This window comes from Populus nigra, chromosome 9 (genome assembly GCF_951802175.1).
Source record: "Populus nigra chromosome 9, ddPopNigr1.1, whole genome shotgun sequence".
Taxonomy (NCBI): Eukaryota; Viridiplantae; Streptophyta; class Magnoliopsida; order Malpighiales; family Salicaceae; genus Populus; species Populus nigra.
In genome coordinates this window covers 13,628,711-13,651,152 of record NC_084860.1, presented here as the reverse complement: position 1 = coordinate 13,651,152, position 22,442 = coordinate 13,628,711, and the positions used below count along the sequence as shown (strand labels likewise).

Here is a 22,442-nt window from a genome sequence, read left to right as displayed (position 1 = left end):
AAGTACCTTGACAAACCTGTTGGAAATGTTGTTGCCACAAACTTTTCCCTGTGGGGATCGCAGCTGCAACGAAAGGTGACAGGAGGAAGCATCTAAGCCTGGAGCTGGTCGATTGCCCCCGTTAAGTAAACGGTGAAGGATGACATGTTTTCATCCATTCTCATTATAAAAATATATAAAAAAATACATTTGATCAACTATAAGCATGGGATAATATAGAAGACAAATATCTCTCTTAATGCTGTCTGCTTCTGCTATGAACTCATGCCAAAAATTGTTTTCGCTAAAAAACCATCAGGTTCCTCCTATACGGGCTGCCCATTAACCCTAGATAAGCTACACAATTTCCTGTTGTGAAAGATCACTGTGCTCGTTCCACTTTTCCCTCGCAACCAACTATCTCCTTGAAGCTAAAACTGGTGCATAAACCAATTTAAACCATCTCCAAAATTTTGATATTCCCAGTAGAATTTGCAGCAACCAACGTAGATGACTGGCCACGCCAACAGACAGAAGAAATAAATTGTGCAGTGTCATCCATTTCATGGCCAGAAAGCGGGTCTGTGTTGTTAAACTTGAAGGACAACACCGGCATGGGGAAAGCTTTGTGATAGACAAAAACCTATTCCACAAAAAAGCATTAGATTTACTAGATAAATGACACTTGCATGGTACCATAACTTGCACTGTAAAAGTCACTCCACGAGCATAGTTGCTTGAGTTTTGATACGTGTTCAAAATTAGGTAATAAATAAAATAAAGGCGCTAACCAGAACCACCAAAAAAAAACAAAAACAAAGAAAAAGAACAAGAAATAGAAAAGAAAGCAGCTTAAATGCTGGTACAATATCATGATGTGAGTGAAAAGAGTGGCTATTGTGATGTCTGACAACAAATTAATTATTCATGTTTCCTCCTTTTCTTTTATTTCCTTACTTCCCAACACAGAGTCCAACAAAATCAGTCATACATCTTGTTTCCTAACAATAAAGTTCAGAAAACTGAACTGAAGAAGAAACAGATGTATAGTCTTTAGAGGTGGAGAGAGAGTACAAGGCCTATTATATCTAACAGCAGTTGGAATTCCAAGAAAATGATAGCCAAAGGAAAATGTAAAAAACAGTCAAAATGAAGCTAAAGGTAAGAAAAGGAGAGAGAGTTGCTTGTACTGCTGTAATACGAGGCTATCATTTTAGTGACTAAAAATTGTTTCATGCAACGTTGGTTTATGCAATTGTTTCAGGTAACGTTGGTTTATGCAATTGTTTCATATTCCGGGTGCTGGTTGTGTTTTTGTGTCCATTAAGGTAATTCTTTTTTGTTTTCAGCCCATAACTTTTTCAAGCCTACAAATCTATTAAGAGAACCTAGTTAGATGCCTGAAAAGCTTCACCCAACCATTGAAAAAGTAACTAAACATTTGAAGATGAAATTGGTTTCTTTAAGAGGTACTATGTTCTAATGCAGCTCACGTAACCAGGCTTGTCAAACAAGAAGAGAGAGACCACGAGTGGATGGTTATGCCATCATAATAAAAGCAAGGGGATAAAGTTGAGATTGTTTCGCAACTAAAACGAAACCACAATTTTATCCATTGTAGAAAAGCGAGGAACCTCTAAATACTAAAGAAGTGAGAAGATATATGAAGTACCTCATTTGTTTCCGAGCCAGTTGCAATGTAACCATCTGCTACAGACAAACCCACGAAGTTCTACAACATGAGCACACATAGTCAAAAGTGTCAAGCATGGCCACCAAAAAAAATTCATCTATCATTGTAACAAGTACATCAAACATACAATAAACTAAGAAATTGAAGCAACTTAACAGTGAATCTTCTAGCATATACGTGCATGGTGAAGTACCTAAGCCAGAAAAAAGGTCCTTGAATGTTTCCTTCAGTATTTCATTTTTTTAGTAGGCATTTTCTAACGTTTAACATGATGACCAGTCATAACTATTTTGAGCACCCGATCCCTGATTTCAACATGAACACAATATGAAAGGTAAAACACAGACTATTCTAGAACTTTGTATTCAAATTTATATCCTTGAGACTATCACTATCAGAAGCTTTTGGTGTAACTGATGGAATTCAACAAATTTCAGTAGTTCAACACACAAACACACACAAAAAAAAAACATTAAGATAGAGCATTATATTAATTGCTAGAATGAATTTGATTCACCTCATCCACTGCCAGTAACCCCGCGATGCAATGCATAGCAGCCTTAGTTCTCCCAACAATATAACTAGCTTACATGAAGATTAATTGTGCAGTTTTAATTAAACCCTTCGGATGGTTATGTGCATTCTCTCCAAAACATCTACTTTATAAGGAAATCACAAGCCAACTTTTCATCCAAGTGAAACATGTTTTGAATGAAAATCACTTTTGAAGGCACAGAACTTCATGTCTGGCAACTCCATAATGTTTTCTTCTTTGCGAGTCCTTAATAATTTTTTATCAATATAGTAAAAACGTTAACATAACAACTTGACTCCGAAGAACATTATTGCCAACCGCATAAACAATCTGATTCAATTACCCATCTTGTCCTATTAAAAGCCTTACATTTGTTAAATGGAAGAAATGGAAGATGATGACTAGCAGCCAATGCATGGGTAGGAGCATATAGTACCAGTGATTTCATGACTTGGAATGACCATCCCATAGTAAAGTCAGCGTTGACATTAAAATGGAGAGTGAACTTATCAATTGTTTAGCTTTCATGTCATCGGCAAAGTAGCTCAAAATTAAAGCAACCTCATGACAAGATGGAGGGCACATGTAGACTCACAACAATATTTGAATTATGCTTTCGCTGTAAACCAACACAATATATGATATTGATTGCATCTTCAGCAATGCTAATATTACGATTTTGAAACACTAATTACATTCTACTTAGAGTGGCTCCCCTATGTTAACACGTGATAATTGATAATTACAATTGAAGTCCGAGTATCCTATAGCCCAATGAAAATTAAAAACTACAAGCAAAAGGATGAGTTTGTATGGGCTGTACCTGATTCTAGTTCAAGTTTAAACTAATTCCAACTGTGACAGACCAGGAAAATAACAACTACTCAGAATCAGGCTGATTTTCATCCAATAGTCATTACAGAAAGGTCATAAAATATTGGTCATACCTTTGCATTCATGTGGCCTGTGAAAGATTGAACGGGGCTATCAATAACCCTAGATGTGCCCATTGACAAATCCCAGAGCTTCAGTGTGTTGTCCGTTGATGCCGAAACAAGATTGGTCATATCTACAAACTTCACATAACTCACAGTTTTATTGTGTCCAATCAATGTACAGAGAGGAACTTTGGAGTTGCGGAGATCATAGTAATAAATTCTGTGATCTGCTGAACCAAAAGCAATAGAACAACTAGAATCCAAGGGAAACTGAACAGAACAGATGTTGGCTTTTGTTTTGATGGAACCGATACTGACTCCCTGCATTAGCAACCCGAGTCAGACAAACAACTTATCAGTCATCCAGGATTAAATTACACACTAAGAAATCATACAACATTAGTACGTTTATTTTCAAAGCTGACATCCACCAAATGCAAAAGTAACATTGCCTGATTGATACTCCATAGCTTGACGGAACCATCATCACTCCCACTAGCCAGCATAGTGGGATCTGCTGATGAAAAGTCAACAGACCACACACGCCTCTCATGCTCTCTCATTTCTCTCACTACTTGACTTCTTGTAACATCCCATACCTGAACATGTTGAGCAACTGATTTACGATGAATGAAATGAAAACAAAAGGCTAATAAAATATAAGGTTTGAGCCATTACCTGCACCACACCTTCAAAGTTACTCGAAGCAAGTTGGCTTTTAATGTAGCTGTTCCAACATATGCTGCTTAGCTTTGACCTGCATACCATTTCAACAACAGGATAGTGGATATCACGAGCTTCATTTATAATTGTATCACATTCAAATACTTTTATCTTTTTATTTACACCAGCTGTAGCAAAAAATTCTCCATCACGATCAAAACTAATAGAGCAGACTAGGTTTGAAGAGTTCAACAAATCCCCTTGCTTCAGGTCAGCCTTCACTTTTAACTTGCTAAAAGATAGATACTTGCACAAACCCTCAAGGAATGGATTTATCCATCCACTTCGTCTACCCTCAGTAAACTGCTGCTTTGGTGCTATGCTATTTATGGAGCTTCTTTCAGTAGCAACAATAGAGATTCTCCCATCACTAATTACTGGTAAATTTCTAGCAAATGATGGTTTCCCTGGTGGCCTTACTGGTCTGCATCTTGTCAAAAAATATGCGGACTCTAATTTCTTAAAGTTCTTCATTAATCGTGAACTTCTAAAAAGAGGACTTTCCTGTGATTCTACAAATGTATCTGAGTTCTGACTTTCATCTAGATTATCATCACATTTCTCTACGTTGTGAATCTCAAGGCCTGGGCAAAATCGTTTTCTGGAACCCAAGCTAGAAGAATCATCAATGTCAACAACATTCAGTGCAGGGATATTTGATGTTAAATGGTCACCCTCTCCTCTTTCTTTACATGTGTCTCCCTTTTTCTTAAGAAACACTTGATGCTTTGTAACTTCTTCAATATCAGAACATAGAAGAGAAATAGTATCTTGCAACTTATCAGCTGCATCCTGTTTTCTTTGTTGTATTAGTAAAAGGAATTCCAACAACAATTCCTGCTCCTCTATTCTCTCTCTAAGCTGTGTTGCTGCTTCAAGCTCTTCCAAATTGTTTATGGGTTCATTAAGAAAGTCGCTTTGCAGCAATTCACTGTTACAAATACAAAAGCATAAGACCACAAAAATTTGATTGAACATAAATCGAAAGAAATGTAAACAAGGTACTTGGCTCACAGTTTAATAACCATAAGCAAACGAGGTACTAGTTCGAAGGGTTTGAAAAATCCCCCCCACCACCACACCCACACACCCACATATTAAGGCAGATGCTACCATGAAGTGAAAAAAGAAAACAAAGGTGCAGAAATTAATAGTCACCCTATTTTTGGCCGACTACTTGGCTCAGGGTGCAGTAACCATAAGCAAAATGAAGCTTCTTTTGGCCACTTGAGCAGCAGTTGAGGAGGAAGAACTCGATGTCTGAGACTAGACATAGTTCTGCTTTTGTCTTCACTTGAAGTGAATGGGCAGAACAACTGTTCACAAGTAGAACTATATCACATCAATGTAGACAGTAAACAGTAGAAGCTCTAACACATCATTATAGGCCATTTAGATAATGAAGAACTTCATGCTTGAAATAGAAGTCAAAAGTGCAAAACAGATACAGGAAATGACTTTTTATTCCACCCTAATTTTGATTCATAAATGCAGCATTATCATAACGAACCTCGAAAAGAAGAACTCCCAATCGGTAGATGTCTGAAGCGCAAGAGCTTGGTGAACCAGCATCCTCTTCAGGACTGGTATACCAACAGGACTCCATAAGCAATATTTGCTTCATTGGAAATGGTTGTTTCCTTTCTTCTTCATGTTCAACATTCCTCATATCATGGACTTTATGTTCTTCTGTTTCTTCCACTAATGGTACATCTGCTGCATAAACCAAGCTCGACTGCATGCAACTGGCTTCCGATAAAGTATTTGTTGGAGTAGATGCAGGTAGAAAATCTTCACTTTGTAACCTACTTCTTTGCTGGCACATGTCATGAGGCAAAGAAGAAGAAGAATTTTTAACCTCCATAGTTTCGCTGTTCAATCCATCATCCAAAGAATCAGACCCCGAATCTGAGCAAGACGCGGACTCAATGAAGGAGACATGGTTAAATGACGACATAACAAAGCAAGAAGGCCGGACATTGTGAACAACAATTCCTTGTGAATGTGCCACATTTACAACTTCGACTACTTGCCTAAATATGTGCGAACATTCAAATTCATTAACAGACCGTTGTGGTTTGTCCAACCAGTGCCTCAAGCTAACATCGTTCCATTCTATGGTTTGCATAAAACGGTCAACTGCAGCTTCATCCTCACAAACCCCAGATAAAGTACCGGCCTGGTTTTTAAGGTTTTGACGCGCCAGAACAACCCTATCAGTCCTCTCCTTTCTAAACCCAGAATTGTGAGATGCAGATCTCAGATTCCTGTTGGAAACCACTGAAGTATTAAATTCCCTATGACTATCAGACTTCTGCCAAGCAGACTCAGATGAGCCCTCCATCGCTATCCCCCTAGGGCTGCATGCAAGCCAGAACAAACACATCCAAGAAATGGAGGAATTCGCCTGCTTCTACCACACTCTCTAACTCCCACCATTACCATCTTCAGCAATACCTCATTTCAAAGAAATAGCTAAAAGAACCCAGTTTCTGATCAACCAACCCTTGCTGGGCAGTGGTCACTGAAGCAAATAAGATGAACTCTTTCTTAAGTCTTAGCAAGCAAACTTCTCGTGTGACAAACTGCAACCACCTACATCAATAAACCAAAGAAAAAATTAAGAAAATCTTAATAAGTAGAAAAAAAAATCCAACACATCTATTATACAACACACAATTTTTTGCCCTTTTTCATCCACTAGAATTATATAACCATGTCCTCACACAGGAACTTTTCAACACAAAAACAATACAAGCACCAGCACCACAAAAAAATCAGAGACAAGTACTAGAATATCCAGAAAAAGAGAAATTTTGAACACCCTTTTTAATATAGAATTTCAAACACCAGTACCTAAATGTTTCATGAAAAAAAGAAAAGAAAAAAAAGAAGCAACACATGCATAAGAACCAACAAAAGCCCGCCCATAATAATATTATATACGCCCTTTTAGAAGGGGGCGCGCGGATAAGTACCTGTTGTAGCACCAAGAATGGATCTTTCAGATCCTGCTAGACCAACCTGAAAAGAGAACCACACAACACAAGAAGACTTCAGTTATTACAACTAAAAACGTCTGCCTCATAAAGTCCTTCATTTTTTCCCCACAACTCCAAAAATAAAAACAAACAAAACCGCTCCACAAAAGAACAACACCATGTTTCAACAAAATAAAAGAGAAAACAGGAAGAAAAAAAAACACACACTTCTCTCTTTCTCTCTCATGCCCTACTTCACTCCTCACAGTAGCACTTGATTAAAAAAAAACTATTATATTCTCTCTCTTTTTAAGCCACCAGGTCAAGTCTCCCTCTTTGGCTCTTTTTCCTCCTTATCTTCCCGCTTTATTCCATTTGAGTTACGTGGCACCACCATAGCCTCAATCGTGCTTTTTTTTCTTTACACAGAAGCCAAAAAGAAATGGTAAATTTGAAAACACAAAAGGTTGTTGATGAAAATAATGATCTTGGCTTTCCTGGAGTGGAAATTAAAGATTAATATAATAACATTAAGCATGTGAAACATTAAACTAATCTAATGATGCGGTTGCTGTTAGGACAGCACGTAAGAAACAATTAAGAATAGTTAATCTGGGGTTCTTGTTAAAGAAAAAATAGTAATTCTTTAATCAAAAGAGAATCCGATTGGTGGCACTAACAAAATAGCAATCCAACAACATCAACAAGAAACACTCATCGAATGATAGAAAAGAAGCTAATAAACTATTGATTACTGTTGTAATGAAAAATTGAAAACACAAACAAAGAAGCTAACACGAAATAATGATAAATAAACCTTAAGAATGTGGGTTTGACTCTCTCTGTGATCTCTAAAGTTGAAGCTGGCAAAAGAAAGCATCAGAGTAGACAAGGAAGGAAAAGATGAAGTGGAGGGCTTAATCTGATACAATGTAACGAGAAGAATGGTGGGGGCAGGTAATTTAAGCAGTGTGTGGTAAGGTGGCCTGGTTGATTTTTCATGTACTAAAAACGGCCACGCCTTTTGTTCCACAGGGTTTGGACTCTTCTATTTGCTTTTGTGTACGAGTTCTCATATTTATAGAATCCCCTCACTTGCACTTTCATTTTTGGGACACCATGTCATGAATTTATGTATAAATTATTGGTAACAAAATCACTCACAAAGTACAGAGACAAAATAAAACAGCAAATAAATAAAACTCGAGGTGTGTATATAGACACGCAGAAAAAGCAACCAGAAGAAACACAGAGGATAATAGAAGATTTTTCTCTTGAATTTACGTTTGGTATAGCATCAACTATTCTTCCCAAATTATAACTATGAGTTAATCCGTACAACTCACTTTGTATGTTATAGATTTGTTATTTAGAGATTATTAGTTTGAGTCTTATAAACTTTAAATTCATTAAAAATTTATATGATCGTTAATTTCAGGGTTTTGTGAAATTAATTAAGATACACATAAATTAACTCAGACATTTATATTTATCAGGAAAAAAAATTATAAGTATGAGTTGTGTTTAACCAAATCTATTTTGATAAGCATATAATGACAAGTTATTTGAAAAAAAATTAAAAACAAATCCCTCTTGTACAATGATATTATCAAGTGGTTTGGTGTGTGCATAAAATATGATTAAAAACCCTATATAGTTTTTTAATCTTATTACTTCACTAGATTTTGATCCCACTTTTGTTTAACAGATACTGGTCATACATTCAACAATGCATCCATAGTTTTGTATTTGTTTGTGAAAACGAAGGAGATATTTGAGCAGTCTGTGTGGACCACTGGTCCACCATACCAGATAAAGAGCACATTAATATATTGTGCGAAGAACGTAAACCATTGAATGTAAACTCTTGGAAGACGATGGCCACCATGAAAATCAAATCAAATCAGCTTTGGGTTACTAAAGGTCCAACTCAAGATTTTGTGATTTTTTATAAGATTCCCAGTAGATACACAGAAACCTTCTTGCATTTCATCAAGAAATACTTCAGAAAGATCAGGAGGAACATTAATCAGTGGCTTCCGAGGCTTCACTATGTGCGAAAGAGCCCTGGTTATACTCAACTCATAACCCATGTAGTCTATCCATACCGTGTAGTTTTCTCCATTGTTGAGCATCAACTCTTGGAAAGACCAATCAGTCTTGCTAAGTTTACTCTTTGTCTTGACGTCAGACGTCTACACGGCTTCCCTGGCTGCCAAAAGTGAGAATGGGTTCATGTCAACACCAACATGATTGTGATTAATATCATATTGAATCCTTGATTTTGAAAACATCGAATTAAACGTCTAAAACTTCGTTGCTGGGGTTACCATCATTGGTGTTGTTCAGGTCAAGAAAACAAGATGCCTTTTGAAAAGAAGCATCTACAATCATAGTTATAAGAATCAGTACCACCCATAACATGATACAAGACCGGATCACAAGTTAAAACGGGTCAAAAACCATTGTTCAACTCAAATTTATTATTAATGAAAATAGCATCGTTTAAAAAATACTAAAATAATAATTTTTAAATCAAAATATTTTAAAAAATCATTGATTAGATCTTACTCGGGTTTTGTTCAAGTTATCCGAGTGATGAATTAATTAACCTGTCAGTCAAGCCACCTAGTTAGACAGAGTCAAGTCTACATGCAGTTCAAAAACAAATCCAATCGAAGTTAGATTATCAGACCACTAGATCTACCTGCCAAGCCAGGTTTGATAATTATGCCTTCAATACCAAGAAAAGGTACGAGAAAGGAGACAAGACCATGACCAGGGTGAGAATTGAACAAGGTTATTAAGAAAGTGAAAGAGGACGAGAAAGGCAGAAGCATTGAGGAGTTTATGTATCTTGTGGGAAACTGGGAGTGGTAGAGGCTCTACCAGTAAAACATGTGGTGTTTCTAGCGAGGGAAAGAGAACCAGATTGTAGCTCTTCGGTGCCAAAAAGTAACAAATCTGAAGAACAGAAACTGTTAAATGTATGTGAACTCAACTGCAGATTTAAATTGGTGAAAGGAGCTTGTTAAGAATAGCAGCACTTGGAGGTGCGTTCTCATTTTGCAGACTAAGAACTGAGCTTCAAGAACTTTGTTCATTACCTCCATCCATCACCAGACTTTTAGATGCAACTTATAGTGTCACTATCTTGTTTTGGAAGTACAATATTGTATTCAGCAGCTTCTTGAAGGAGGGTCGGCGTTGAAATTTCAAGCTGTTACCCTTTAAAACTCGGACATTTCCAAGGCCAATATGAGAGCGTCATCGACCATAGGATACTTCGCAGGAGAGAGCGGGTGGCCGTGTGGTCAGCTGTGAAGAAATTCTGAACAGGGAGGAGAATATCATTTCTAAGCCTGTGATAGATGAGAAGAGACCCTTTAGCAAGGACTACAGATTTATAATAGAATCTTGAGAATGGTGGATGCAACATTTCTCTCTTGAACACCGCGGAACAATTGCACATCATCCAGATACTCTACATCTTATGGCTGATACAGATGCTCTACAAGAATGGCCAATAATTTAGAAATTGCAGTAATAGTGGAAAGTAAATACACAAGATCAATTGCATAGAGGGGAGAGATTTATCAGTAAGCTATTATAGCTAAAATGGCCACTAGCTATCTTTCTAAGAACATATACAAAAACCGAACCCCAGCCACGGTTATTAACTCATATTTCACAGATGGAAAGCACCAGTCAAGCTACTCTGTAGTGATCTTCCCAGCAATACTTTCTCATTGGGGGCTTGCCTCATCGACCTGAAACAAATAATGAATTGGTTGATATTTGGTTGCTTTCAGCCTGGACTTTTCTAACCTTTTCCTTGTCAAGACGTGCTCGTCTAACAGCTTCTTGGATCTGGCGATCATGATCCTTCAGCATCTGATCCACGTTCCCTGATGGAACTATCAATGGACCGGAATAGTGAATTTTGTGACCCTTTGACCCATAGCCAAGCTGGATTCAAATTAACATGAATCGCGAATCAGGAACCACAAAAAAAAAAGTCATAAACAATATGCATGACAAGACACAGGCCAAAAGGAAGCAGCAAGGTGGTTAGAAAATTGGTATCAGTCCCCAAGCATTCAGAAGGAAACTTTTAGCAAAATATACACAAAAAAGGAAAATAAAGAAAACTGAAAGTATTTCGAAAACTTACAAGGACTGGATCTTTACTGCTATTTCTTCCATCTTCCTTTTGATGGAAACCTGCAACACCCTGCGACGGATGCCTTGAATCCTGTTGGGTGAAGGATTCTGAGGTTTCTTTGAAGGATCCTGGAAACCTTGCCATTAGTTTTGGAACTTCTGGTTGTGCCAGGCCAGACCTTTCGTTGCGATCTTCAGACAATAAACTCCTCCGTGCTGCCACTAAGCTTGACATTGTTGACAAGTCAGCCCCAGTGGAAATCTTAGGAGCATCATCAGGGTTCCTGCTGGCCTTAGCCCATGCAGCACGGTGAGACAATGGCCCAGAATGGGAAGCTCTCTTATGCTGATGCCCCTGAGGATCCATGTTTGATTCTGCAGCATGAGATGGTCTAGGTGGATCGATTGGAAAGCCAGAAGCAACTTCTTCTGGATGGGGATTAAACTTCTCACTCCGGCTCTTGGAATTTGACTGACCATGTCTTTTCTGTAGTTAGAGGGCAATCCATTAATATAAATTTCAAAAGCAAAATCAAATCAAATTAAATTAAATGGAGTACCAAAAAAAAGAAAGGGAATCAAAAGTTAAAAGAGATCATTCATGAAAATGGAGCAACAAGAAACAATCAGTTATTAGGTGATAATGCTTAAATGAGTCTGGAGCAACTCAAAAGGAGAGAAGTCAGAAGTTGTTCAGTAAAAGAAAGTATGAAATGCTGCTTTCATGGCATGAGGAAGAGAAGAGAGGGAGAGAGAACAGAAGGGAGAATCAATAAAAGATGTCATGTCTCATAAAGTGCCTTTTGTACAAAGCTGTTATTTGAGGTGAAGAATATCAATTTCCATGTGATCAGAATGGAGAGATGGCACATTACTTTATACTTCATTGTTCTGAGAAGAGTGCACTAAGAAGTGTTTTAAGAATTAGTGTTATGCCTGACTTGTTTGCTAGCTTTTTGTAGGATTATAGCAGAGTTAACTTTTTTTAAAAAAAAAAAAAAAACCCTTCCCTCTTCCAACCAATCTTTCCACCATTTGGCTATCCTCAGAGGTTCACCATGTGGCCAGCATGCCTACTAACAACCTCCTAATCGCAATCCTTCCCCAATCAAATATATATATACACATGCAAAAATGTGTCTTGAGAGAGAAACAGGTGTCTTGTAGAAATCACCTGCATTGATAAAACTAGCTCAGCATTGGCATCAGGTGCCGGGACAGCACGAGATTCCCGCCGTCCTCTTCTTTCCATGTCAGATTTCTGGCCCTTGCTTCCTGCTGCTCCTTGTCTGTTAACATGAAAATAAAAATGAGATTGTTAGCAAATTACACCACATTTATAAGTCAAAGATGTCATCAATGATAGAAGGGTGTCATCAATGATAGAAGGGTAACGGACAGATTGGTGGATCACTAAGAAACCCACAATAAGCAATATGAGCCAGGGCGTGGTGGCCAATGTAGTTTCTGTTGCTATAACAGCTCCATTCCTACTGCTACTACTAGAACAAGGGGATTACTTGATAAAGCACCAGGTTGGTCACTCTTCGAACTCGTAAAGCTCTAGAACCAGCACCAGTGATTAGATAGCAACATAAAATTACACTAATAAACATTGCATTCATCTGATGCAGGAGATTCAGTTCTTAAGGCCTTCTAGACAGGTAAGGGCACGCAACTTGTATATTTCCAACACTGCCATGATATAGCTAACATGGCCAAAAAGGAAGTCTTTTAAAGCCTTTTTCTGGGCCTTTTCCAGCATCCTTACAACTAAAGATTAAATGAGCAACTAATGGTAGAGCTGTAAAACAAATTCTGTTCTTTTACAATGTTTACCTTCTAGCTTCTTCATCTCGCATTTTTGCATCGAATTCTTTGCTAGGAGGATACTTGGGAAAGCTTGAAGGATCACATGGAAGCGGCTTGGTTATAAAGAACTGTAAAACAAAACTAAACAAATCAAATACTAACAAACAAAAAGAAGCAAGAAAAATGTAAAATAGAACTATAAATGTTAGTGCAACCTTAGCCAACCATAAAGATCATACTCAACTTGCGTACTTGTTTACTTCTCAAAAAAAAAGTACAATAAAGACTTGCTAACCAATGTTCTGAACCAATATGTTGCATCATATGGATGGTGTTTTCCCAAAATTGTGTGAAGATTACAAATAAATTAGCTATGCTGCTAAAAAACTGTATTATCAAGTAAGAAACTCAAGAAAATAAGATCTGTTAACCGAGCTACATCAAAAAGGTTGACAAATAGCATTGTGCAAAGAAAACATGAAAAGAAGAACATGCACACTCTTGTATATGATGCCATTATTTTTTCAACTGACCAAGTTATTGATGCAGAACCCACCAGTTATATAGAAGGAAGATAGGGAAATGAAGGATGATTCTCTTTTAATTGATCACAGAAAAGAAAAAACTCATCAAGCACCAACTAAAATTCAAATTTGTTCATGGTTGACAAAATTTTACAAACTAAATGTGATACAGCAAAATATAGAAAGTGCATAGGAGTCAAACTGTGGGAATCTTAGAATGAGAACAAGGGGCAGGAATTAAAACCCTGAAAGCAACACATCATCCAGTGACAGATCATTGAAGAAAACTCAACTCAGTACAGTTGCAGGATTGCAACGACAAACTGTCATGCAACAGAAACACAGTCACCATTGAGAAAAATGGCCTTGGATGCTTCTAGGAAGAAACAAAGAAGTGACCTCCAAGTACAGTGATGAAGGCATCAAAGGATTTTGTGCAAAAGATTGGTAGAGTTGATTAGTTGAGGGTCAATACAATGATTAGCACAATCTAAAACACATATGATGTAACTTTAGAGTTGTTAGAATCGCCGAGTACTATAGTGTCTTTTACTGATGGCACCAAGTGAACTTGCATGTTTAACATGATTTAACTTCATCCAACAACATGGAATCACATGAATTGGAAATAAAACAGACTTCAGTCTCCAAATATATTTCAGCGATAACAATAACAGAAATCCTAGACAGAATTATTAGAATGGTTAAATTACAAATGAAAGGAATATTAGATAAAAAGATTTGGAGCACATGTACTACCATGTGCATCAATATAGATCTTCTAACTGAAGCCAATACATTACAGAATAAAAAACAAATATCAACTAGACCATAAAGTTTCATATGGGGAAGCATTTGCAAACAAATTGAGTCACTTTACACGCTAACATCAACCTTCATCTCAACACTTCTCCCCCCATCCAAAAAACACACACTAATCCCCCTAAGAAAATAGGAAAGTTTGGGAAATATAGTTCATGGATGCTTAATACCTCACTCCTCAGTGCAGAAGCTGCAGACCCACGATCTGCAGGATCAATGGAGAGCAGGGTCTCCATAAGAGCTAATGCCGGAGGAGGGAATTCCTTAAATGTATCTGCAACACAGCGTCTATAAGGCTGCTGAGGCTTAAAGATAGTTGCATGAGGCAACTTTGATTTTCTCCAATAATCTTCAGAAGGTGAGCCACACAGCTTGAAAATTTTATGCAGCTGCTCCACCTACAAGGCAGAGGCACACAAATTGATCATCAATATTTTATGTAGCTATACTAATGTCGTTTATAAAACTTACAGACAATAAGATAGCAGAATAAGGATACAGCATCTCAAGATAATTATTCGCTCTTTCAATATTTTCTTTTCTTGTTGTTAAATCCTTTTTTCTTTTTCTTGTTATACGATCTTTGCAAAAGGATAAAAAGGAATTCCAACAAATCTGAGATGTCATGTCTCTTTTTTTTGTGGTCTCTTTAAAATAAAATTTTAATAGATTGAAACGAGGCTAATCAATAAAATTCTATTCTTACTCCTATTGAATAATCCCCTCATTGTTTCCTTTAAACAAATTTATAGAGAAAACAAGATACCTTCCGAGGTTAAAGCATTCATTAAGACAATGGTTCCCTACGACCAATACCCACAACTTGTCAGAGCTAAGAACTCACAAGGTATTTTCAACTCGTGTTTGTGTTATGTGTTTTAGTAATGAAAAGTGCAAGACCTTGTTTCTTGCATTGCCCAACAGCTTGCAATACATGTGATTGAGTTTCTAAACGATGAAGAGAACTAGGAAGTTCTGTGTAGGGTGGAGAAGATGTTGATGATCCATTTAGTGGATTTTTTTGCAGGCAGGATGTAATTCAGCAATCTTTCAAAGTAATATCCACTTGACAATTATCATGGGATGAAAATTTGTTTCTGGCAAATAATTAGTTCAAAATTGTACTCAGAATCATGGCCCATGAAAAGCAATCTGCATTGCAGCATTTTATCACATTTAAGAGAAACAATCTGTTTGGAGGAAAACCTGAAAGACAAATTTTTCTCTCAGGAATAGAAAAGGAAAGGTACCTCAGTTCTCCCAGGCATAATAGGCTTGCCTGCATACAATTCAGCAAGTATGCAACCTGTACTCCACAAATCAACAGAAGTCCCATAGTAGGTAGCTCCAAGTAGAAGCTCAGGAGGACGATACCAAAGAGTCACAACACGACTTGTCAGTGGCTGAACATGAGCAGGATCATAAAAACTCGCTAGTCCAAAGTCTGCAATTTTTAAGATACCATTGTTGTCAATTAATAGGTTGGAACCCTTTATATCACGGTGCAGAACACCACGGCTGTGACAGTGATCAAGTCCTCGTAAAAGTTGTTGCATGTAACATTTCACCTGCCAGCATATACATATTAGACCATAACATCCAAAGCATGGTCATGTACGATTGACAATTTACACACATGTATGATCTTAGACAGTAAGAAGCATGTAAAACTTGCACATGTATCATGGAAAAACGCAAACATACATTAAATAAGAATCTGTTAGAACAAAATTGCCATAATTACCTGGGCTTCTGTAAACTTCAGACCAGGGTGTGCGGCTAGCCCAGCCAAATCATGCTCCATGTATTCAAACACAAGGTACAAGCTGCAAGACATCCTTGATGTAACTAGACCTTCTAACTTTATTACATTAGGATGGTCAAGCCTACGCAAAATGTGAATTTCCCTGGCCATGAAGCGAACGCTCTCAGGTTCCAGGTTATCAAATCTTACTTTCTTCAAAGCAACAATCTTCTTTTGATCAAGGTCACGGGCCCTATAAACATTACTGTAGGTTCCCTGGCCAATCTGCATTAACATAGAAATCATCAGATGAGGGAACCAATACCTGCGAGCAGGTAATCTCGGTCCAAAGAGGACACCAGCAGATAAAAAGAAAAGGGAGGGGGAGAACCATTCTACGAGCACTTGTAAGTTGTAAGAACTGGATAGAATGATGTGCGGATGTCGCCAACACAAAATTATAGAAGAAAACGTGCAAATAGAAGTCCATGGTATCCAACAAGAAATGCACAAAAGCAAACCTGGCCCCTGCCCTACCTTAAAGAGTAAGAAGGTAGAGGGGGCAGGGTACAAATTTAAACATTTAGACAAGCGGATTCATGCAAATTGCTTCATCCATCAAGACTAGATGTTTGAAAAAGTTCCGCCAAATTAACCAAAACAGAATACCAGAAGTGCAGAGCGAGAAACCCCAGATATTTAAGCTGTTAACGTGCATCCACTTCTTAAATTATGGTGTAAAATTAACAAAGCATTTTCAACTACAAGTTATATGCTGTCCGTCAATATGAAAGCCTAGGCACACTAAAGCTAATTGATTGGCAGCTTATCAAAACTGGACCCAGTTTATATTCATTGTGCTTATTTGGAAGGATAATTACCTCAACATCATGAGTATTCCATTAAGTAAAGTGAAAACAATGGCACATCTCTATGAATGACTGTCACTTCTCGAATACTCCCCAATACTCAATAGCTTTTAAATTCTCAGAATCACCTCTTACAGTTTCTCAACACTCTCGGACTCAAAGAAGGATAATTCCACTTTTCTGATATCACAATCTAGCCAAATAAAAAAATTCTAGCTGTAAGAAAATCATTCAAACCTTTAAGCATCACTAATTCCTATTGTCAAAGCAAGTTGCCGCAGACAATCCTATAACTACTAATGTCAACTTTCTAATGTCTAGTCTGGATCATGCTTTTTTATATGACACGACTTAAGCTCTCACTTATAATTGAAATCATCATGGTGGACTAATATGAGACAGCTAGCGAAGGTCGCTAACGATTTGGTTTTGCAGCACATCTGAGTTGTTGTTCTCCCTTGTAAATGGAGTTGTGGCAACTCATGTTGTTTGGTGTGTGTATGTGTGTGCGCATGGAATTTGGGGCTTTGCAGGTTAGAATTCGAGGTGGATTCTGCTATAATGGCAGCAACTCTAACTACGACGTATAGGAAAATGTCATTTTGGTGGATCGTTTGAGTTGAGACAGTATATTAATACACAACAAGATGTTCGTATGGGCCAAAACTTTTCCCAAGGAAAATACATGTTGATTGACTAGCTAATCTTGCCATCTTGGAGCTGTAGTCAAGCATGTGATATCGGGTGACTCTGAGTAGTCAGGTGTGAGTCTACCACAACTAAATGAGGATCTACCCAAGACAAATTATGTTGATGGCTTGACAAATGCATTTATGGACTAGTGGAACAGGTGTAAACCCAAGAGGAGACTTGATCGCATCAGATCAAAATAACAGCTCAAAAAAACCATAACTTTTGATCCGATTGTTGGATTGCGCTTCAATTTTTTTAAGGAGTCTTTGGATGCCATTTCCCATATAGTAGCCATTGCATCACTATATCTTCGAACCTTTAGATATCAAAATTTTTGCTGAGGCCCTTCGTTTTGGCTGTTTTTGTGATTTCTCTAGTTATTTTTGGGTTTCATGCTATTTTTTAATTTTATGCTTCTTTACTTTGAAATTTTGGATTTTAACTCTTTCATATTCATAATGTCTCAAGCCTCCCAAAACTCAACAGTTCGCAGGCCTCCTAGATCCAACTAAACTGAACTTCCAACTAACATTTATTAAGAAGTTATCAAGTTCAAAGAATCATCATTAACCGCATGATTCATGATTCCTATGTGTGTTAAAATGAGCACTGTAGAACTTTTATGCATGTTATTAATGAGTCTTCATGCATTTTTCACCACCTTGTTTATTTATAAATATAAATAACAAGCAAACACACGGAAAAATCTCAGGGTAATGTCAACTAATACCCAAAAAAAATGAAATAGTTCCATGGATTTTCTAACTGATTTCATGCTAAGGCAATAAAATTTGACAACACAAGATATATCCAATGCAAGCAAACATGAAAAATGCTAAAAAATGTAGAAGCACAAACAGGTTCTCGTTCTAATTAGCAACTGTCAAATTGTTCATTACACTATCCCCAATCGAAGTGTCGTAAGGATGTCCTTCAATCATTCAGTTTGAATTGCTAAATTTTGAAAATCATAAACTGGATCTTGTTTGTAATGAAGCTGCGCTTACAAAAATACATCTCAGAATTGGACTCGGGGATTTTTTTGATAAAGTTAGTTTAAAAAAATTGATCCTCAGTAATTGAAAGACCTGTATTTGAATGGAAAAAAAATTGAGATTTAACAACACAAACAGAATGAAGAAAAGGGCATACCTTATCTAGCTTCTCAAATGAATCTGCACGCCGTGGCAACCAACCTTTGATTGCTTCTCCAGCTACAGCAGCTAGCCAGGAAGGCCACCCTGCTGCAACCTGCTCCCCTTCAGTAGCTTTCGGTATGCTGCCCATCCCTGGGTGGTGAACAACAGCATACTCTGACTTGTCCCTCTTCCTCTCAACGTGCTCGCCCCCATGCACTCTAAGAGATCCATTCACTTGCTTATCAATCAACATTGTCCTACCATCATTACCATCACATCGATCTTTCGCTCTATATGCTTCCTCCCTCCTTGAAGAGGTGGCCCTTGATACCCTCAAGTCAGACGACGCCTTACTGGAGAGCCTCTCCCTTGGACTCTCTTTGCTATCCTCAATTGCAGAGGGTTTACAGCAAAGGCAACCCATTATGCACCTAAACCAGCTCCAAAAACGCCCTCCTCCTTTAGAATCAATAATTACCCTTCAAAATCCTCATCTTTACACTTCTATCCTCTTCTTCCATTCCCATTTTCATACAATTAAATAATACTTGCCTAGAAAATAAGCATTTAGAATAAATAACGTAACATCCACCCCAAAAAGAACATAAGCAAAGATAGAAACTTTACACAATATCTTAACTCTGCCTCAATGACTGCTCTTTTGCAATGAAACTTCCATTTTCTTATCAAATCCACCGACTTCTAGTCCAAAAAAGAAGAAGAAGAAGAAATGAAACAGACTTTCTCCACCAACCAAACTAAAAGTTTTACCGAAAAATGTAAAAACCAACAACAACCACCACCTTCACTCCAACAACAAATTAAGAATCACAACCTAAAAACTAAATACCTTGAAAATGCCATGCCTGGTCTTTTCAGCTCTCAAGCGAGGTGATTCAAAACCCTAAACAAACTCACAGTTTCACTACAAAGCAAACCCTAAGAACCCAAATTTCATTAAAAAAATCTGAAACATGTAAAGAACTGGAAACACTTCAAAATAAAGCATGCACCTCGAAAATGGAAAGTAAAATAGGAATAAACACAATTGTGAGATGAGAATTGTAAACCCTAGAGAGAGAGAGATCTGAGGCACCGAGATTTGATTGAGAGAGGGAGAGTGGAGTAAGTGTGGAGAAGATGAGAAAAAATAAATTGAAAACGAAAATAAATGTGTAATAAAATAAATAAATGTGAAAGTTATTATTATTATTATTATTGTAAATTTAATTAATGCCACGGCGCGTAAGAACAGACAGGCTTTTTGAGAAGACAAGACTGAGGACTGAAGTGAAGACCCCGATGCGTAAAGACATTCTCGTTTTTGTGTCTTCTGCTTTTGCCACGCGCTCTGTTTCTGTGGAAAGCTGTTTTCCTTAATTTCCCTTTTTAAAAAGATATTTCCATTTTTTTCTAACAGTATCAAATATTTCTTTCCTCTGAATGTGGTCTGAATTATCCATATCTTAACAATTGTTTTGACGAATTATTTTTAATCTTTTAAGATTTATAAGAATATATGAAAAATAAACTCATTTATCATTTTCTGATGCCTTATTTCATTAAATATTTTTGCTATCAATATTCCATATCCATACATGATTGCATAAAATAACAAAAAATAAAAGAATATATTAACAAGAGAAGAAGAATTACAAAAAAAAAAAAAACAATTAACTTCAATGAAACGTTTATGTGCATCCACGTAACATTATATTTATGGTAGTGCACACTCAATCAATGTGATAGCATCTTAATTATAGGCTATTAGGTGTATATTTATTTTTGTATTTTAAAAATATATTTAATAAAAAATTTTAAAAATATATTTTTATTTCTTCAAATAAATATTTTTTAGTATTTTTATTTAATTTGAATCTGTTAGTATTAGAAATAATTTTTAAAAAATAAAAAAATTATTAATTTGAAACATTTCTAAATAAAAAATGCTTTTAAAAAAACACACATTTTAATACCTTATTATCTATTTGGATGGGAGGCAGGTGTGATTATATTTTAAAATGACTATATTTTTGAAAAACCTCACTCTACCTCTCACCGAAACACAACAGAACAGAAATATTAATATAAAATTGCACGTATTTTATTTATAATTAAATGTTTTATGTTTTTTATATAAAAAATATATATATTTATAATTAAAAAAAATCCCCACCGCCCTGGTAACAAACAAGGCCTCCAAGCTGTATTGGAACTCGTTAATAAATGCTGTTAGGTGAGGGAACGGCCATCCAATTCATCCTCGCACGTACAAACTTGTGCACCAATTTGATGGCCCCACTCAAAATAATTACCCTTTTTATTATATTAATCTTAGTAAGTTGAATAATCATGTGGGTATTGAATGATTTTTTTTTTGGTAATGCTGATTTTAATGGTACATCCATCATGATCATCTATCGATTTTATTAAGTGGGTCCCTGTGGTTGACATTATTCTTCGGGTGATTTGAGATTTTTTTGACTTCAGTGAGTCATCAATGTGGGCGGCGGGTTTTAACCAGCCAGCCCAGCACCGATGAGAAAATGGTTCGACGCTGTGATTTGGAGATGCCCTTTGACATTAATTTATTAGAACACTCAAGGATGTGGCTAATTAAGCGCCGGTTTAGCGATCACTAATTCAGTTTTAATTTTGGTTTTTAAGTGTTTGGTAATGGTTTAAAAGCTATTATCTACTCCTTTCCATGGGTTATTTTTACAAGTTATAATCTATGATTTTCCAAAACATACAATCATAGCTAAGAGTTACAATTTTCCTAAACATGCCATGAATAAAACACTATTATTTACTTGTTTTGTATTTTTTGTATTTTTTTCAATTTTATTATTTGTTTTGAAAATTAAATTTCATAAATTTTTTTAATTTTCTTTGTGTTGTGTTATATATTGATTTCAAGGATTTAATTTTTTTCCTCGATTTCAACTTTTAACTACATCTATCAGATGTTTTGTAATTTTTTCAATTTGTTTTTTATAAATTTATCCTTACTGTCTCAAGTTATGGGTTTAATATGTTGACTTTAATCTTTTTTGGAGGTCATTTTTCTAATTATATTTTTTTTATTTTATCCTTCAACACTGAGTTGGTTAATAATTAAGTTTCGTAATTTATTTCGATTGTTTTCTATAAAGTTTTATCGATCTCATGACCCGGGTAATGGATTTAGCAAATTGACCCGAGTTGATTCTGTTTTTGTTAATTAGGCTTCATACTTTTTTTTTCATTTTCATTTTATGATATTATTTTGATCTCATGACCTAAATTCAAGTTTGGCAAGTTGTCCCAGGTTAACTCGGATCATTTTTTTAAATTATTTTTTAATTGATTTTGTTTTTCAATTTTATCCTCTAACAACTTAATCTTATTTTTTTTGTTTGTTTTTTTTTTCAATTTCATTAATATTAGATTGTTTGAGAATTGAGTTTTGTATTTTTTTAACTTGCTTTTATGAAATTATCTCAGTCTCGTATATTTAGTTTTTTTATTCTTTATTCCAACCATCAACATTGAATATGTTAGAAACTAAACTTCATAGTTTTTTATTTACTTTTTATGAAGTTATTTTTTGTCTCGTGGCCTAGGTCGTTGGTTTAATAGGTTAGTCACATGTGACTTGAGTTGTTTTTTTGTCTTTTTTTAATTGATTTTTTTATTTCATCCTTCAACGTTAATGTGGTTGGAAAATAATCTTTGTAATTTTTTTATTTGATTTTTACAGGGTTATCTCGATCTCATGACCTGCATTGCGAGGTTGATAGGTTGACTCGGGTAGTTTCTCTATCCTTTTTTTAATTTAATATTT

General features: G+C 36.2%; 2 protein-coding genes across 4 annotated transcripts; both read right to left on the bottom strand.

Annotated features, from left to right (window-relative positions):
• Window positions 1–126: 126 nt before the first annotated feature.
• On the bottom strand, window positions 127–8,016 carry LOC133703028 (protein SPA1-RELATED 3-like). Of its 3 annotated transcripts, XM_062127416.1 has the most exons (9): window positions 7,667–7,976; window positions 6,847–6,892; window positions 5,379–6,463; window positions 5,027–5,184; window positions 3,824–4,799; window positions 3,598–3,744; window positions 3,155–3,466; window positions 1,652–1,711; window positions 127–622 (listed from the first exon to the last, which is right to left on the bottom strand). In XM_062127416.1, the coding sequence occupies exons 3-9, from the start codon at window positions 6,252–6,254 to the stop codon at window positions 434–436; spliced, it is 2,718 nt and encodes a 905-aa protein (XP_061983400.1). In that variant the 5' UTR covers window positions 6,255–6,463; window positions 6,847–6,892; window positions 7,667–7,976; the 3' UTR covers window positions 127–433. The 3 variants fall into 3 exon arrangements, with proteins under 3 accessions (XP_061983400.1, XP_061983402.1, XP_061983401.1); XM_062127418.1 differs by lacking the exons at window positions 6,847–6,892; window positions 7,667–7,976 and having other exon boundaries at window positions 5,027–5,200; window positions 5,379–5,583; XM_062127417.1 differs by lacking the exons at window positions 127–622; window positions 1,652–1,711 and having other exon boundaries at window positions 3,156–3,466; window positions 3,552–3,744; window positions 7,667–8,016.
• A 2,345-nt stretch (window positions 8,017–10,361) lies between these two features.
• Window positions 10,362–19,885, bottom strand: LOC133703451 (probable serine/threonine-protein kinase At1g54610). The gene is made up of 8 exons (XM_062127973.1): window positions 18,630–19,885; window positions 15,916–16,200; window positions 15,422–15,739; window positions 14,342–14,569; window positions 12,853–12,953; window positions 12,188–12,302; window positions 11,024–11,500; window positions 10,362–10,818 (listed from the first exon to the last, which is right to left on the bottom strand). Exons 1-8 carry the CDS (start codon window positions 19,038–19,040, stop codon window positions 10,612–10,614), a joined length of 2,142 nt encoding a protein of 713 aa, XP_061983957.1. The 5' UTR covers window positions 19,041–19,885; the 3' UTR covers window positions 10,362–10,611.
• Between the last annotated feature and the right edge of the window lie 2,557 nt (window positions 19,886–22,442).